This window comes from Pipra filicauda, unplaced genomic scaffold, assembly GCF_003945595.2.
Source record: "Pipra filicauda isolate LSUMZ 115617 unplaced genomic scaffold, ASM394559v2 scaffold21_size4447388_pilon, whole genome shotgun sequence".
Lineage (NCBI taxonomy): Eukaryota > Metazoa > Chordata > Aves > Passeriformes > Pipridae > Pipra > Pipra filicauda.
Window position 1 is genome coordinate 1,652,564 of NW_024104332.1, and position 19,720 is coordinate 1,672,283.

General features: G+C 42.7%; 1 protein-coding gene across 4 annotated transcripts in view; it reads left to right on the forward strand.

The window, feature by feature from the left end:
* The window catches only part of ERBB4 (erb-b2 receptor tyrosine kinase 4), a 605,247-nt gene that overhangs the window by 410,472 nt on the left and 175,055 nt on the right, over positions 1-19,720 (forward strand). For all 4 annotated transcript variants that reach the window (XM_039381400.1, XM_039381402.1, XM_027735643.2 and 1 more), the window contains exon 5: positions 13,816-13,881. In XM_039381400.1, coding sequence (XP_039237334.1) covers positions 13,816-13,881 — 66 coding nt within the window. The remainder of the gene's footprint in view (positions 1-13,815; positions 13,882-19,720) is intronic.

Below are 19,720 nucleotides of genomic sequence, written 5' to 3' on the forward strand. Positions count from 1 at the left end.
CAGCAAACAGAGCTTCAGCAGACAGGTGGTCTCTGTACAGAAGGCGTTCCCTGCCACCGGTGTCACCGTGGCAAAGCCAGAAGGAGAAGCTGTTCTTTTTGATAAAAAGCCACAAATACCTAAAACATTTTATGAAAGCTCCTGCCATGTGACACACACTTACAGCCCTGCGCTTTAGCGGCAGTTAGGGTTCCAGGGATATCTCAGTTGGAAAAAAAATCTATATCACAGCTGAATATAGACAACCAGAAAGTCTCAAAACTGCATTTTGTTCAGCATACATGGAGGCTGCTTTTCCTTCTCTTAAGAAATCTCTGCTCCGGACAGAATTTATTTATTTACCTGGAATTGAAAGACAAATACAGTAACAGAAAAAATTGATTTTAAAGAATAGTTTTGCCGAGCATATGTACCTGAAGATGGAGGAATCAGTGAAATCCAGTGGGTACAATGAACTTGTTTTGCATCAGAATGGCAAGCTGAACTGCTTGAAGTTGCCTGTAATGTTTTTCCTCAACTCAGAACAGTGTGTTTTGAATAAAGCGAATCAGTTTAGCTTTCTAATAATACCTTCAGCCAGCATTTTCAGAAGGGATTTTTCATTTGGTGACTGCCCTTGAAACAGATTTGAAAAGCAAGCAGACATGGCATTTAATGGATATACACCTCTAACAGTTGAGTAACTGAATAAAAAGTAGGTAACAAATGCAAATAGGAATAAATAATGCTGTGAGGGACAGAACTCCTTAGGCTGCCAGAGCCTAGTGCAGGGATCTAGCAAGGTAACTGCTACAAAGGTGGGGATCTTTAGGAGTTGTGGATACAAAAAGGAGGGCACTGAGAAAGCCAGCATTAACAGTTTCTGAAGAACCTCTGACATGGGCATCTCTTGGCACTGAAAATTATATTTTGGGTAAAGATAAACAAAAAATCCCCAACTGCCAAACCAACTCCACCTCTGACAAAGTTCTGATCTCTTTTACTGAGTATCTTCCTTCCTTATTATTAGCAGTTGCAGGGTGAAAGTCACCCAGCAAGTCGCACAGGTTTCCATGCTGATGTATAAAAATATTACAAAGTGGCACTATGTCTGCAGCTACAGAATTTAAGTAGGCCTCCACATAGTAGTGTGTGACAACTGTTGGTAAATGCTTATCTTTTAATGGCAACCTGTATGTGTATAATGTATTACTGTATACCACCTGTTTATAAGCAGATTGGTGTTTAAGCTGTGTATTGCACAAGGGAGAGGCTTTCAGGTTAAATTAAAGCATCCCTTTTCATTACAAGCAACTTTATCACAAACACCGGTGTTTCTTGAAAGTAGGAAATAAACCTGAAATACTGGGAATATTTAAAATAGTCTAATTGAATGGTAATTGTCAGATTTGTAGTGAGTGGGTGGGTGGGTGGGTGCAACTGGTCTTTCACAGCAAGCTCCAGCTGCTCTAGGCGAGCTGCCTTTAAAGAGCTGCTTAGGGAAAGGGAAAGGAAAGAAAGAGTGTAAAATCAGCTGCCTAATTGTGTCTACTGGATCTCGAAGCTGCTGTGCGCCTCCCACCCTGTTGAAGCTTCTGTTGTTTGATCTGCACGATGCAAGTCCCAGCCACCCGTCAGAGTGGGCTTAGTTGGTGCTGCTGCACAAAGGTAGGTGTATCACAGGGGGTGGGTGCAGTGTTGGGACTACCCAAGCTGGCTTCTCCCAACAATCTCTTCTTTCTTGCATCAAACACAAAACCACTCCAAACCTTTGTTGCTATTGTATCTGTATTTCTATAATGATTTTGTTACCCATGCCTGTTTTTGCAGAAATCCTCAGACCTGTCACTAAAGTTCCTGTCCTGTGGACAGCCTGGCTGAAGGTCTCTGGCCCCTGGTCTGCTCAAACCAGGGCAGCTTCAGGGTCTTCTTTCTGATCCCTTCACACTTTCTGCATGGAGGAGGACCTTGCTGGGTCTTCATATGGAGCTTAGTGACTGGAAAGGAAATTTCTGTCTGCTAAACAATGTGTAGGAAGTAGTAAAGCAAAAAACAAGAGTGTATTTAATGCTCTTGCTGTGTCTCACGTATGCCTGTGTTTAGGATCTCCACATTCTTATCTCCTTGGGCAGGTGTTCAAAGGAGCTTCCCATCTCAACAGTTTCTTTCTGATCCTCTTGTAATTTACCTTCAAAAACTCATAAAAGCCATCATCAGTGAAATGTTCTGGCATAGGGGAAATGCTGGAAATATTTGCAGAGTAAAATACTTAATTCAGAGTTTTCACATTGTTTTATGTGAATTGCTACTTATTGTAGTGGGTTGACCCTGGCTGGACAGCAGGTACTCACTACAGCTGCTCTCTCACTTCTCTCTGCAACTGGACAGAGGAGAGAAAAAACAGTTAAGAGTTAAGATGTGGGAGAGCCCACTTACTGATCACCATCACGCGCAAAACAGACTCAAACTGGGGATATTAATTGAATTTATTACTAACAGGGTCAGACTGAGAAGTAAAATGATCTTAAAAACACCTTCCCTCTGCCCCTCCTTCCTTCCATGTTCTCCCCCCAGCAGTGCAGGGGGATGGGGAATGGGGGTTACAGTCAGTTGTTGTTTCTGCCGCGGCTCAGAGAGAGGAGTCCTTCCCCTGCTCCCATGGGGTCCCTCCCACAGGAGACAGTCCTTGATGGACCTCTCCGGCGTGAGTCCATTGCTTGGGCAGCAGTTCTTCCTAAACTGCTGTCCCGTGGGTCACTCCTCCATGGCGTGCAGTCCTTCAGGAATGAGCTGTACGAGCATGGGTCCCCCATAGGGGCCACAAGTCCTACCTGGGAAAAACCTGCTCCAGCGTGGGCTTCCCTCTCCACGGGCTGCAGGTCTCCAGCAGGACCCCACTCCATCTTGGGCCTCCCATGAGGTCACAGCCTCCTTCAGATATCCATCTGCTCCAGCACGGGCTCCCCCATGGGCTGCAGGTGGGTCTCTGCACCCCAATGGTCCTCCATGGGCTGCAGGGGCACAGCTGCCCCACCATGGTCTGCACCACGGGCCGCAGGGGCCACAGCTCCGGCGCCTGGAGCACCTCCTGCCCCTCCTTCTGCACTGACCTTGGTCTCTATCTTGTTGTTCCCATGTTCTCACTCCACTCTTCCCTGGTTGGAATTTTTCACTGCACCACAACCAGTGCTGTTATTTAAGAACAACTGTTGTTAACTGTGTTGTCACAGAGGCGTTACTGTCACTCCTAATTGGCTCGGCCTTGGCCAGCGGCAAGAGGCCTGTCCTGGAGCCAGCTGGCATTGGCTCAACAAGACAGGGGAAGCTTCTGGCAGCTTCTAACCAAAGCCACCCCTGTAGCCCCCCCTGCTACCAAAACCTAACCACAGAAACCCACTACACTTATAAAAACAACTTCACACCAAATGCATCATATTACACCTACGTGATAGTCAGATAATGTCCACCTCTGAGCAGATCTCTGATAACTGAATATTATCCGGGAAATTGCAGAGTGAAATTTGTTTGTATGATTATTTTAGTTGAATATTTGTGTATAGCAAAGACTTAATCTAAATATCAGCGTATATGCCCAGGCATTATTTTCCAACAGAGAAAGGGCTTCTGTGGTCCAAGTATTTTGTAATAATCAGTTTTGTTTCAAATAGCCAAAGATATATTTTGAATAGGCCCATTATGATTCTTATTCCAACTTTCCCTAAAACTGGAGTCCAGATTTCATGGGAATGGAGAATTCCTTTCTACTATCTCCATCTAATTGAGTCAAAAGTTGGTGAAAACATTGGCACTCCTAAATACACCCAGCCAGACTCTAGGAATACTACATGGCATCAAGAAAGAGTAAAATGAATTTTAAAAGCCACTTAAATTTCAACTTCTCATTTCCTTTCTTTGAGGTTATTACTTTGTTTAAAAAATGAAAACTGTATGCCTCTCTGTTTGAACTTTATTAGTGCTTTGGCTGCATTACAGGAACATTATAACAGGACATTATTTTGACTTATGTGGTTTAGACTGACTTGATCTGTTTGACGGTGGAGGAGTTGCTATTAAACAAGCACAAGAACACCCTCAGCTATAGCATTTAGTTTTCAGTGTGTCTTCAAGTTTGTTGAAAGCCTCCTTTGAAAATATTCTCTAACAGTACAGGAATTTTTCTCTCAGCACTGCACATTATGTCCAAAAAAGCAACCTGTACCTGCATCCCTCAGTTCTCAGCCAAGTTATCCATCAGACAATAAGTGCTGCTGCTCCTAGGGACAGGTACCTGGCTCAAGATTTATTCCAGGCACTGCTGTGGGTGCCCATTTGATCACTGTGGTCAGTAGGAGTTGTTCCTGTTGACTTTTTTGTCGGTTTTGATTTCACACGTTGTCACACCAAACAGAAACCCCAGCTGCTGTGAGCCAGAGTGAAAAGTGCCAGGGCAGTGTCCTTGGGGCAAGGAGTGATATGGCTGTCACTGTTAGGCATTGCAGTAACTGCTGCTTAGCTAGGAAATGTAGGCATTGCCAGACGTCCCCATGCAAGGGGTAATACTGAGATGAATGCAAAGGCATAGAGGATGGTGGGGTTTTTTCTCTATCTGCTGGAACCTGCAGAGCCTTCCCCTCACAGACCTGTCTTCTGCTTGCACTCAAATTTCCTCAGTCAGAAGGACTTCTTTCCCCTTTTATGAAACACATTAGAAGCTCATCAGTTCTCCAGGATGTGGGGGAGCAGGGTTCAGTTTTCTACCTTGCATCAAGGCATTCCGATCTGTATGTCCTGTCTCCCACTTCCCTGTGGAAACTGCCCCAAGTTGATCTGAGCTGGGATTTTTTTCTACTTCTGTTGACATTCTGAGTATTAAGTAATCATCAGGTTAAATACAAAAATAGTCCTAGGGGTGCACTGATGCACAGCTCTCCAGTGAACACAGCCACTGTGCTGTGGAGCAAGAACCCAAGAACGGTTGCATGCTGTGTCCAGCTCTCTCCCTTCAGGGCAGATGAGCTTCCTGTGTCATCAGAAGAGCTGTCTTTGGAAGGGATGGCTGCTCTGTGCTTTCCCCTTCCAGACAACAGCCTACAGACTGTTTCTTGGGTTGCTGACCCGGGAGGAGAGAGTCTTCATTGCAGCAAGCAAAGGAGAAAGTGGGATGCATAACCCTGCTTCCTAAGTGAGAGTTAACATACAGATGGTGGGATATCACCTTCTCCTTCTGCTCAGAGGGAAGGGAAAACAAGAGTTAACCCTGTATGTTGAAGGGGTCTGGGGTTGTGATTTGTGTGCTTTGAGGATGGTCCATATGAGGGAGGGTGTTCCATTTTGAGCCCAGTGTAAATCCCTGTTAGGCAGAGCCCAGGATGCTCTGCTGCTCAGGAACAGAGGCCCTGCTGTAGTGCGTGAGGATGAGCACTTAGCTATGGCTTACTGGAGGGGAGTATAATTTTTTAACAACAATGATTACAAGGAAAGATTCCTGAGGGCTTGTTGTTCTTGATGAGCCTGCCAAGCAGCAGGTATGACTTGACCTATCGTTTTAGCCTTCCGGCTGTGTCTCCCCATTTGCTCAGGATCCCTGTGTGCATGTTCAGGAAGGCATTTCATGCTGATTGGAACTAATTCACCATCACAGTGGGGGGAATTCACTTACATTCCTCTGTGCTAACAGCTATAAGCAGTGATAATTAATAGCTCCTAATTGCTTAATCAGTGTAAAATTTTAGACTGTGTCATATCTGAAGGTTTTTATTTTGTGTGGATGACTAAACCCCCAATTAATGCATCGAGTCACACAGCCTTAGCAGTGCTGTCTGTTCCAGACAGAGAAAAATAACCAGTGTCTTCATTACCCCCCTCAAGTCCCTTTCTGTAGTCATTACTGTGGCCTGAAGACATTTTTCTGTAGCAGCTGCAGTAATGTTACAGTGAGCTTCCTATCAGCTCAGAGCTGTCAGCGATAGATATGAATCCACCAGCCCGAGCCCATTCAATGCTGCTGACATGCTCTTCTTGACTTTCCATTTATTCCTTTACCTCTGGTGGCCAATCTCTCTTAAAATCAAAACTGTCTGCCACCAGCGTATCTAGCAATACTCTGTAATTTCACAGTTCTCAACAGATGCCTGGTTCCTGTGCACACACAAGGGTTGTCTCCATCCCACATTACTCAAGGAAATGCATCCCTCTCTGGTATTCAGTTTTTGTTTTCTTCAGTGCTGGTTCAGTTTTATCTCCGTTCCCTCTCCCTTGCACTGTCCCCGTATCTCTTTCCGTGCCTATCTTTCAGGGCATATCTCTTGGATTATTTTCATTTCCCAGACCTATTTCCCATGCCAGTTTCTTTTCAGCTGCCTGTGCCTGAGTCCCTCTCCATTTATGTGCATCTCTTTTCTTATCTACTGAGGAAGATGAGGGCAAGATAGAGGAGTTGAATGGCAGAGTTGAAAGTCCCTGTTGGAAGTGATTGTTAGCAAGTTTGCTTTTGCTGTTTCTGGGCCCCAGTGGTCCCTGAACACTGGATGCATCCGTTAGGGGTGGGCACGAGGAAACTTTGACTTATGGTGAATGGATGGATCCATAGAAGGTGCTGTGCTTTTCAACAGTGTAAGTGCTTATTTGATGTGAATTTTAAATGCTATGTGAGTTTTCCCTGCAAAGGGATCCCGTTAATATTTGCACAGTATATCTCTATTGGGCAAGAGACTTCAGGATGGAAGCAAAGATAAAGAGAGGAGAGAGAGAAAGGTCAGTTACAGTGCTGCCATTTACCACAATAAAAGTAACAATATCAGTGAGGGCGCAGCTTGTTAAAGAAAAGCCTGAATTTTATGGGACTAATACTATGTTGGAAAACTGGTTGGTGATACATCCCGAGGTGGATTCATCTGACATGAGTGAAAGCCACAGAGTTTGTTAGCAGTAGAGAAATTGGCCCTTTGATTTCTGTACCCCATAATGTTTCTACACAGAGGAAAAAAAATAAGCACTAGATATTTCTATAAAACATTTTCTTCTTTTACAGTAAGTTTTACTTTCTCTTGCGACATGTGTCTCTCCTGCCATAAGGTAAAGAAATCCTGAGAAGTGTGAGACTGTTAGGTAATTAACTTTCAAATCAATAGGAGAGATCTGAAGGCTAGCACAGGGCAGGTAGGAAATGCAAAATGAATTTTACCAAACAAAGAAGTGTGAATGAATGAATGTGACAACAGGAATAGTTGGACAAGGACAGGGAAAGCATTACAGCCTGATAAAGACAGAACAATCCATCACAACAATAGTATCCTTAATTCCTGTTAATGCTATGCTGCAGTGTTTAAATTATATTTTGATTTTGTCATCTATTCATACATAGAACTAAGGAGTTTAGCTGCCTAGAAAAACAACATGCAAGTGTATTTAAACTGTCTGTCCTACCTAAGCAATGCAAAGAATAGCCTGGGACTCTTACCAGTGTATACTTGGAATTTCTTGGACCTTGAGGCTGGTTATGTCTAGAAACATCTCCAACAGCTCTAGTGTTTTTGCAGGTGTGAATTTTTTAGGTGAAGGATGAGTTTATAAGGAGCTTACAGAAGCTGATAAATGATTTATAGGTGTTTTTTTAGCTAATCAATTACTTTAGACTCTTAGGTTAGTAAAGAGGCTGCTTCTCTACAATGGCTTGTAACCATCTAAGCAACTTTGTTTTGGCTGTGTTTATTCTCACTTCAGTAGCCATGTGTTGCTGATGCTAACATTGATTAATGATTTATTAACCTCATAGAAACCATCTGTAAATGCAAGCTTTGTGCAAAGTGGGACCATTTCTTCTCTTTTTTCTGCTTTCCTTCTCCTACCAAGAGAGGTCTGCTCGAGGCAGCTGGTATAGCTGGTGGGGAAGGAGCAGTGTTTCTTCTCTGTATGACACTGAGCTTAGAGCAAAGAGGAGGAATTCATTTTTCTTATCTTGTCAGTAACTTAATCCTTTGCGGTTTTATTGTTCCTGAAATAATAAAGTCAGTCTGGAGTCAAAGGAAAGTCCTTCTCAATTCACAGGAAAGCACAAGGGTGAAGTAACCTTGGTCTTTCCCAGGCTAGTGAGCAAGCATTTTCTGCTGGTGACTTTCCCTGGCTGGGGAAGCAGAAGCATCTCCCACAAATAAAACTCTATCCTGGAAATTACTACAATGATGCTCTGCACCAGAGTCCATAATGAAGATCTGTTGCGGTAGTTTTGGCCAAGGGAAGACAAGCCCAGGAGACGAAACATTGGTTTCTGTGTGCAATTTGCCAAAGCAAAATTAATTCTCTCGTTCCAGTGGGAATCTACTCTTTCTTAACTTAGATTTCATAACAAAACCTGTAAAATTTATGAAAGCCTCTAAACTGTCATTGTGCATGCAAGACAATGCTACTGTTCAGGAGCAGAAATCTACTCTAGCATCCCATCTCTAACCAGGGCAGGAGATTTTTCTAGGTTCTTTCCTTCCTTATCTCACTTGGAAAAGACAGTTTTTCCCTTATGTGCCTTCACTAACATGCAAGAATTGAGTGAATGGACCAAGGTAGTGCCTGGCAGATTTTTTTTTTTTTCAAATTCCAGCTAATTTTTGAATTCCTGTTTGATTGTAAATGGAGCCCACAGGTGAGTTGTTGCAGATGAGCTGTTTTACTGTTGCTAAGAGTTCCTAGATTCTGCCAATTGCCACCAGAACCAGCAGAGGAAATCACGGGAAGGAGTTCTACCCTCTTTACTCTCTACTACATCAAAAGAAAAGGAAGAACACTTCTGCAGTTTTATTGTTTGCCATTTCTTTTAGCTCTTTCTGGTGTATGTTCACAGAATCACAGAATATGCTGAGTTGGAAGGGACCCCCAAGGGTCATCAAGTCCAACCCTCAGCCCTGCACAGGACCAGTCCCGAGAGTCACACCCTATGCCTGAGAGTGTCATCCAAATGCTTCTTGAACTCTGTCAGACTTGGTGCTGTGACCACTGCCCTGGGGAGCCTCTTCCAGTGCCCAACCACCCTCTGGGGGAAGAACTTCTTTCCAATATCCAACCTAAACCTCCCCTGACACAACTTCAGGCCATTCCCTCGGGTTCTGCACTGGTCACCACAGAGCAGAGATCAGTGCCTGCCCCTCCTCTTCCCCTCACAAGGAAGTTGTAACTGCAGTGAGGTCTCCCCTCAGTCTCCTCTTCTCCAGGCTCAACACACCAAGTGCCCTCAGTCGCTCCTCACATGGCTTCCCCTCAAGGCCCATCACCATCTTCGTTGCCCTCCTTTGGATGCTCTCTAATGGCTCAACATCTTTTTTATGTTTCAGTGCCCAGAAGTGCCACAATATTCCAGGTGAGGCCGCCCCAGGTCAGAGCAGAGCAGGACAATCCCCTCCCTCGACTGGCTGGCGATGCTTTGCCTGATACCCCCCAGGACATGGTTGGCCCTCCTGGCTGCCAGGGCACTGCTGACTCAGGGCCAACTGGCCATTGACCAGGACCCCCAGGTCCCTCTCCTTGGCACTGCTTTCCAGCACCTCGTTCCCCAGTCTGTCCATACATCTGGGATTGCCCCATCCCAGGTGCAGAATCCTGCCCTTCCCCTTGTTGAACTTCCCATGGTTGGTGATTGCCCAGCCCTCTAATTTGTTGAGGTCTCTCTGCAGGGCCTCCCTGCCTTCGAGGGAGTCAACAGCTCCTCCCAGTTTTGTGTCATCTGCAAACTTGCTCAGTGTCCCTTCCAGTCCTGCGTCCAAGTCATTTGTGAGATGCTGAAGAGCACAGGGCCCAAGATGGAGCCCTGCAGAACCCCATAGTGACAGGTGGCCAGTCTGATGAGCCAATTGCTCACCCACCACATGATGTGTTTATCCAGCTCTGGGCTGGACATTTTGTGCAGAAGGATCCTGTGAGAGTCACTACTGAAAGCTTTACTGAAACCTCAAAAGGATTACATCAACTGGCTTCCTGTGATCAGCTCGGTGGGTTACCTTGTCAGAGAAGGAAATCAGGTTTGATATGCAGGACTTTCATGAAGCCTTGCTGGCTGTGACTGATGACTGTGTTGTCTTTCAGGTGTTTTTCCATACTTCCCAGAATAATCTTCTCCATAACTTTACCAGGCACTGACAGACCTGTAGTTTCCAGGGTCCTCCTTCTTGCCCTTCTTGAAAATCAGACCAATGTTTGCCAGCTTCCAGTCATTTGGGATCTCTCTGGATTCCCAAGACTGCTCAAAAATCATTGTGAGAGCTTTTGTGATGAAGCAGCTCTTTGAGGATTGATGAATCCCATCAGGCCCCCTAGATTTGTAGGGATCCAGCTTGAGCAGCAGATCCTGCATCAGATCAGGGAAGTGGTCACAGCATCAAGCCTGACAGAGTTCAAGAAGCATTTGGATGATATTCTCAGGCACAAGGCATGAGGGCTGGTCCTGTGCAGGGCTAAGAGTTGGAGTTGATGATCCTTGTGGGTCCCTTCCAACCCAGCATAATCTGTTGGAGGGATTTAAAATACTTTAGACACAAGGAATAACAGGAATAATTTATTTTATGCCACGAATGGTTTCATGATTATTTTATCTCAATTCTGTTGGCTCACTACGATCTCAAAATCTAAAGAAATACATGCAGGAATATCTGTGAGAAGTAGTATAATTCCTTCAAGGGCCTTGTCAACCTTAGGGCCAATACATTTATTATCGTTTAAGCCTGACATATAAATCTAATTGTGAGACCTGCTCCTCACACGAATGCTTGTTATGCTTCTGACTGCTTATGTTGACTTCCATGGGACTATTTCTGTCTTAGATTTGCAGAGCTGATTTTAATGGGTAGCAATCTGTCCTTATTACAGTGGGAAAACCAGGTGGAATACTGAGGGATGTGAGAGCAGAATCTGAACCAGTTCATACTGAGAGCAAAGGAAGTTATTTTTCTTTTTTAAACAACCAAATCAATACAGTCACATTATTTGGAGGGAGTTTGGGTTTTATTTTTAATTCTCAGTATATTTGACCTTCAAAAGGACACGTAACAATTGAATTCAGAGGTGTGCTGACTACAAGCTCAGCTCCTCATTGTGTCTGTACAGCTGAGAAAAGTGAAAACAATGAAACAGACACTTTGAGTTCCCAGTGAGAAAAAGGGAAACTGGCAGCCTTTTCTTGCTTTATTGTTAAATATCTCTATTTAAATGCAAATCATCATCTGACACTGCCAAACAAAGTCATGTACCAGGCAGCAGGCATGCAAGTTAAAAAAAAAAAAATTAAAATTATATTTTGAAGATGCTGAATTGCTTTTATTTCCAGGAGGGATAGAGGTAGCTGAATAAATTTTTGGTTGTGTATCGAGTATCAGCTCAGCACCCAGGAGATTCAAATATGAAGATTTGTATTTTAAGTGTAGCTTTTACAGAAGTGTGGGCAGACTCTCTAGTTAGGGATCACTTAGAGGGATGTTGAGTTTCTTCTGTGTTATCCCACAACACATATTACAGTGGAAAGTCCAGTACATACAGTAGGTTTTGGAAGGGGGTGGAATCCAGGGACAGAAAGGGGAAGAAGCAGCCAAACTGCTGCCTTACTCTGCCTCAGGAATGTGTGGTTACAAGTGATCAGTGCAGTGCTTTATGCTGTATCTAGCTGCAAGACTTCTGGCTTTATCCCTAAACTCCAGACCCCTGAAGCTAGAGGGGCATGAGACTGGATCGCAAGGAAGGATCGGGCATAAAACAGGGTCTTTCAACAGGATACTCTGTTGTCTGTGGGTGGTGATTCCTACCGAGCTGTCCCCAGCAGGGGTGCTCTGGCTCAGATGGAGACCAAGCACAGAGTGAGGGCTGTGCCTTTTCTCTGTCCCATTCTTGTTGATCAGGAATAGCTAGTTTATAAAACCCACTTCCTGGAGGTCATTTCTATTCTGTTGAGCAAGCACCGAAATGAACTAACAACCTGTATCTTATCAAGCCTCATCTGTTAAAATTCTTCCTTTAATTTGCTGTTTACCTCACCTTCTTTTTAAACTTCCATTCTTATAAATTAATGTGGATGTATTTGCTTTCTGCGCAGGGTTCCAGTAGTCTCTTAATAATCATAATAATCATTATTACTGATTAAAGTTGCATTATTCATGCCAGATGGAGTGCCCTCCCTGTCAGCCAGAATGAGTTTGTGTTATGTAGTTATAGTACATTTGTGATCTAAATAAACAGATGGTAGAATGTGACAGCAAATTATGTGCTGGTGATGTCAGCAACAATGTTTTCCAAGTATAATTGCTTTAAATGAACATGAATGCAACAAGGAGCTGGTAGCTTTAACAAGGTAGTTGGCATACAGTGTGGTAATTACCATAAAGCATCATCAGTAGCGCCAAGAATGCTGAGGGAGGAAATTTAGTGACAGAAAGTCCAACTTTGCTGAACTGTTACAGCGGGTTTGCTCGGCTCTGTAACATCTCGCAGGAATAAGCACACTGCTAGCAGAGGAGCAGTGTTTTCCTTTGAGGTGATCAAACCTTAGGTGAGAGACATTTTGCACTTTCTCCAGTACTGTCTCCCATCAGGCCGTGTGGAAATTCACATAATAGCATCTCAACAGTATTCAGTGATGAATAAACGTTTATTCAAAGACAGGGTTAGGTTCATATGGTCAAAACTGCAGCATTAAGAACTGTGTATAGTGTTCGATAATGTTTGTGTTGGGTTTCTTGGCTCATCCCTTCAAGTCTGGCTGGGGTAAAGGCTTAGCTGTCTGCACCTCAGGCCCTTCCACATCTGGGGCTCAGGGTGCAGTAAGACAGGCTCTGTTTGTGTGTTCTAGGAGCATTTGACATTCAGGAGGGAGAAGCACTAGGAGCAGGAGCGTGACTGAGCTCTGGCCATGTTCAGATGGGAGCTGTGGAATGAGATCTCCATTCATTCATAGCACAGACTGGTGTGGGACTCTCTGAATGTTCTCTCAAACGGTGTAAGATGCAGCCAGAGGAGAATGTGCCAGCTCTTCTGTTTGCTTTCCAATTGCCATGATGTGGAGATGTGAACTCTGCTCCCTCTTCTGTCCAAGCAGATATCAGTCAGTAATTACTAGGTAGTTTCTAAAACCTCCCATTGCTAACTCTTCCTCCTTCAGCTGTATTTTGCAGTGGAAGCACCCACGGTTCTTTTTCTTGAGGGACTAAACCTGTCAGCATGTGGAAAGATGATGCAGAGCATCATGTTCAGGTTCAAACACAACCACAGGCAACTAAAGAAACAGCAGCCAGAAAACTCTAAATCCTGTGAGCTAGGCTCACCAGTTAAGAGGTTGCATAGGGCACATTTCCCTTACCATAATATTGGACATGCAGACTATACAAACCTTTTGGGAAAAGGGGTAGCTTTCAGTCAAAGGCATTGAGTGTAGCACCCCATAGTTCAGATGACATTGGACAGGAGCTAGATAGCTGTATGTCCTTTCTAGCACAGCCATCTCTTCTCTTGTGAAGGAATCAGCAGGTCTCATATAGGCTGTAGAAAGCAACAGTGGGTGATGAAATTGTTCCTCAGTCCTCCAGACTTGCTCATCTTTTTTTTTGTTTTGTTTTAAAATGTCCCAGTCATTATGCATAGCAAAGAGGTATTCAGAGTATAATTCACTTAGATAAGTAGCTGTATTTCACATATGTTTGACACCAGTTCTGGTTATTCAGCTGGCCCTTTTTTACAGGCACTGTTTCAACCTTGGGAAAACATAAAAACCTTCCAAAGGCAAGATGGACCCTCCTCTTTGTCAGTTGCTGGATGTTAAAGGAATGAAAGGAAGCCACATTTCTAATCTCTGTCTTTCTGTCTGTTCTGCAGGTGGTCGTTGCCACAAGTCCTGCACAGGCCGATGCTGGGGACCCACAGAGAATCACTGCCAGACCTGTAAGTGTGTGAGCCTGAGGAAAAAAGAGTCAGAAAATGATGTAGGAGAGATTCTACTTTTTTTTTTTCCAGTTGTGAAAGGATACTATAAATTCTGAGTTTAGTATAACTCTAAAATATATAAGATTTTTTTCCGTATGTTTGTGCCTACAGACAATCTGCTTTTTTTTTTTACCCATGTGAATTATTTCTTTGTTTCCTCCCTTGTGCTTTCTAAGACCACTTAAGCCAACTTGAATTTTCTTTTCACTTCTTGTTGGCAACATGGAGCATGGCTCTTGAGAATATTGATGGTTATTTTGGAATACCCTGAAATGAATACTGCAAGAACAGAAAAAACTACAAGGCAGATTTGGAGATCTTTAATGACGACCTGACACTGCGAAGTTCCTGATACCAAAATACTCTGTTAATTTCAGTGGGAGCTTGGGAATAGTAGTTATCTTGCAGAATTGTTCTTTTTATAATAACTTCAGAATGTATTTGAGTTGCATTGAAAGAGAGAATAATAGTTTTTTTGTGAAGGAAGTAACAAGTGAAGGATTGTTCACAATGTCTGTCTGTCCTATTAAATTTAGAGAGCGTTAAAATGAATTAAAAAAAAGAGAGTTTCTTCCTTGTGTGCTTTCAGCTTCTTCAGATAGGCACTAAAGAGCTAGAAGTGCAGTCACAATATTGGCAGATATTAAAGAGGAGAAAATTGAAAGCTGCCTTTTCCTACAGTTTTTTTTCCTTTTTCCCCCTTACAAGAGGGTGGAAATCAGTTGTGTTTACTGGAGTCACTCTTCCTGGGAAATGAAATGGTTGCTGGTAGCTCCCCCAGAGAACACTGCTCCAGCTTGTGCTTGTTTCCTTGGCTGAGTTGTAGATAGGAGGAAGGGATTGTGCCAAATTAACCACTCTCAAGCGAGCACACTAACTAACTCTGAGCTGATGATGGCCCAATGTCATCTGCCTCTTTTGTGGGACATATTAGGAACAGTGTGGCTATGCTTTTTTTTTTTTTTGACTACTTGGAGCAAGAGATAGGAGGAAATTACAAATTACAAATGGCAAACAGCTTGACATGAATGTTTTATGAGTGAGTAGGAGCAGACAATCCAAGCTGCCCTCCTGTCTGTGGCAATACAAGGGGCACAGGTGACAGGGCTGCACACCTGCAGAGGCTCTGCTACCCTGCCTGGCGCTGCTTTTCCTTCAGGAGCATCAGCTGACGCTGCTGGCAAAGCTGATGACAGTTACAGCTCTGCTAAAGTTAACGTGTTCTTATATTACTTTCATACGGTGCCTTATCTGCAGGTGTGACTAAAAAAACCTTCGGGACAGGTTGTAGGAGTAACGGTGTAACGAGCGAGGTACAGTGATGCTAAGGAGATTATTTGTCTGAATTGAGCTAGGATGTCTCCTTCCTTTGCTGACGGTCTGTATGAAAGCCCCAAAGAAATCAGTGCTCAGAAAGCCTCCTTACGTTTGGGAGGCTGAAGTACATGCAAGGCTATGTGCTGAAGTAGACAACGGAAAGGGACTTAAACCCTAGCTGACCAAATTATTTTATATCATGGTTAGAATTAATTAATGCTGGTTTTTTTCTCTGCCTTAATGAGAGGCCTGTTTGTCTATTAAAAGTAGTAACTTTGTAAGAAGCTGTGTGATCCATCCAAACTTAAGGAGATTTATTCAGGCCTTATGTGGTTAGCTTATCCAAGAATAGTTTAAATCTTGGCAGTTATGATCCTGGCTCAGGCCTTGGCTTATGGCAAGTCTGACTGTGTAGCTGCAGAAGTCCATGTGGCAGGATCAGCTACTGTAGTCTCAGCCTCTACAAAGCACTGCTCTCAGATAAGTGAACTGATTTGATGGATTAATGTAGTAATACCAAAGAGAGAAAAACTTATCTGCAGTGCTGTGAAGTCAGAAGCTTAGTAGAGCTGCACGGAAGGTTTGCTCCAGGAGTGACAGCTATCTCTCCTTTCACAGTGACTGCCCTCTCAAATTCAAATAGTGAGGTCAGGCTAAGGCACAACATAGGTTTAAGGTAATAAACTATGGAAAGACGTACACCATCGGAGTTTCAGGGACGTATGCAGATCACACATTTCTACTTGAAAGAGCCACTCTACAGCCTTTTACCTTCAAGCCCATTCTGCAGCCTCTGATTGTCAGGAGTTAGTTTTATATCATATACTTCCTCTTTGCCTCCATGACCTCACTGCACCTTGGGCAAACAGCAGGATTGAAGGGAAAGGCTGGCAAAGTACGTTTCTTCTTTGTATTTGCTCACGATGTGTTTTTCTGCAAACCATGTGAAGCAAAGAATGAGAATACGAGTAGGGGCTCAAAACATAAAAATGCAAGTGGGGCTATGCTTTCACTGCCTTTGTTTCTGACTTGAAAAGACATGCCTGGCTTTCAAGCTCCTAAGTGGTGTTGTTAGATACAAGCTGGAGAGAGGATGAATGGTATCATAAACACAGTGTATACCTTAACCTCATCACCTTGGGAATGCACGTCTTTCAAACATGTGTAGGAAAACACTTCAGCAGTATTGCATCCCAGTGTCAAACTGTTTCATTCCTAGAAACAACTCAGAGGTGTGTCTGCATTTTAATAATTTCATTTTTTTCATTGAGTCACTGAGGCAAAGTATTCTAATGAGCCCTGTCCCAAGATAAGATTTAAATTGTTTTCCTGGGAAAGGATAAAAAATGAAAGATCTTAATCCATGTCTTTCATTTCAAATTACATATGGAAAAAAATCAAAATCCTTTGTGTTTTTCATGAATATCATCTACTTAGGTGCTTATGTTGCCTTCCAGCAATGTCTCTGTGTTTCTAGCTCTGTCTGAAACACCACCTGCGTCTAACTCCGTCCTAGTGCCTCTCTAAATGTGATGAGAAAATTCATGTATTTAAGAAGGCAACTAATAGGAAATTTAAACTAAGCTGTTCTGTTAGGAAGATAGAATTTCAGGGTAATGTTTTACACAGTTAGCAATCCATTTTGCTTTTATAATTAAAATATTAGTAAATGTTAGCATGGAGAATTTGAAAGCTAGATGATATTATTTGTTTCAGTGTCAGGAAAGGATAATGTGAAAATACTTTGAATAAGAATCTGTTTTTCAAAGAATTTTGGGCACCCACTGAGTAGAATGTCAACCACTTTAAAAAAATCATAATAGCAAAAGCTTTTACAAGTTACTAATCAAATTTGAAAATCTGTGGTTATGTTGTTACTATTTTTGCTGTTGGTGTCTACTAAGAGTTTTCGGTGGAAAACTGAAACTTTTACAAATTGAGTACTTTATTAAAATGACAGATTATGCACTTTGTCCAAGAGGAATGTAACTGAAACAAAAGAGAAAAATATAAATTAAAATATAGACCCAACTGAGGAAAAAGACAAATAGCCTGTAAATAAAACCTGAAACATTAAACATTCAGCAAATGCAAAGTGCTCCATGACTCTCTGTGTGTACAGAAGTTTGGTTTGAGCATAATTGTATTTATACAGTCTTTGTTCAGCTGATGCTGCTGAGGAGAAGGTGCCAATGCAGTAAGTGCCCAATTAGAGCAGCAAAAGGTGAGTGAAAGTCTTGTGGGGCAGACAAAGAGCTGAACCAGCAGCTTGGATCAATCAGGGTAACCCAGCATTGCTACTTGAAGCCAGCATCTTTAATTAAAACCCTTGTATTTCTCTAATAACTTTACATGTTCATAACACTATTTCATTGATTTCAGTTATTTCCTATTTTTTTCTTCATAGATTTATAGTGTCCTGACATAATTAAAGATTAAGGGAAACAATAAAGGAGACTGGTTATTTGCAGACATATATGAGCTGCTGCTCATTCCAACCCCAGCACAGCTTATTGCTATATTGCAGTGAAATACTGGTAGAGATTGAGTTTCCTACAGAAACCTCTCCCAATGCATGGAATGTTTTTTCAAGACCTTAATGTTTGTCCTTTGGTCCTGGCCCTGACTGCCACAGTTCTGTGCAGAACCCTCTGAATCTTTGGGATCCCACACAGGGTCAGTAGGCATCCACAGGGTCAGTAGGTAGTTGTGGTGATCCTCATAAAATCTGATTTGAAACCTGGGCCCTCAGCTGTGAGGACCTTTTGGAAAGGTCTTAAGTCACAGCTATAAAAATCAATTGATTGCCTTTGGAGGAAAGTGTCTGGGGAAAAAAGCTTCTTGTCTTTTTAAACCAGAGCAGCTACATACGTTTTCTGTGGGGTTACCCCATGGCACTGATTGTATGAAGCTGAACTGGCGAGTGATGTTTATTGACATCTGAGCAATCAGAGTGTTTCAGGACTTCAAACTATACATAGAATTGCCTTGTATTTGTTTTGTCTGGGGAAAAACCCTTCATTGCAGACTGTCTTAGATATGAGTCCTTAAGAATATTCAGAGCCCACTGAGCTCATTTCTGTCACGATGTGTGGTGCCACTGAAGATATACCTGACAGTTCCTCCTCAGTTCTGGACCCTCAATAGCAGTTACAATGCACATATGGCATGCAGTGAACCAGAAGATAAATATGATATGTTGTAGCCTCTTCCTAGAATAAAATGTTGGCATTTCTGATGGCATTGTTTCTTTTCCCAGCAAAATAGACAATTAAGGAGAAGAGCGACAGACCTTTGCTGTAATTGTAAATTTTGCTTCAGGAAAATTCAGTGTTCCCTATCCTGAGCAGCATGGTAGAGGTCCTCATTGAGCTGTGCCTCATCAGAAGCAGAATATGTTTTTTGAAGGCATCCTTCTCAAGTATTTTGCTGGCAAGGGGACCATGTTCCTCCAGACCAGCCCTGGTGTGAGAAATGCTCTTGGTTCTTTTTGAAAGGAAAGAAGGTGGAATTCCTCTAATAGTGCATAATTTTATTCTATAGATTATAAACAATCACTTCTTTTTGGTTATTTACATTTTTATGTCCTAAATAAATATTGTGCACAGCAAGAAGCTTTGGCATTACCTTAAGTATTTCTGGCAAGTAGTGGAGGGAATTTGGATTGGAAAGTACTTATAAAGGAGTTACCAATACATTAAATAATAGAATTGAGCATAAAGTTGTATGGAATTTTGCATTCTCTTACTTCCTGTAAAGTGTTTTTCGTAGAGAAGTAATTAAATGCTTTTAACAAAATAGATGTTAAAAGTTAATTTCAGAAGCGTAACATCCCAGCTTTTATCACAAGACAGCTGACAGCACAGCTTCCTGGTGTTCTCTAGGTGGTGATGGTCGGTATAGTCATTTGGATAATATTAATTTATTTTTTGTAAATTAAGATAGCAGCTATAGCTAAGTAAGGGAAGGAGGATGCTTCACTCCTAGACCATTGTTTGCACAAGACTAAGCCCTGAGGTACAATGGTGTAGTATTACAATCCAGTTGGTAGGTATAGTTATTTCCCTGTGAATGAAGACAGGATTGTGTTACATAGAATGGTAAGTGGTGTTTCCAAATGTGTTCCAAGGTTGTTGTCTGTCCTGTTACCATTTGTCAAACTCATTGCCATCAAGAGCAGCATTTGGCTCAGACATTGATGGCCCCACTCTGAATTTCACTCTTTTACTCAGCGTTGCAATTCTTCGTGGGGAAAACTCACATGGAACTAGGCTCTTGTGTTTTGTGAGGGGGTTTTTGTATCCTGTTTACAAAAACTAATGATTTGAAAATACTATTCCACCTGACCTTCCAGGGATAAGAGCACACACTTTGAAAATACTTTCTCCACAGTCCTGGAACAACATGGAGTTCCTAAAGAGGGTATCATGCGGGTATCCTGGAGCATACGAGTGGCCAATACCACCGAAGCTGTTATCTT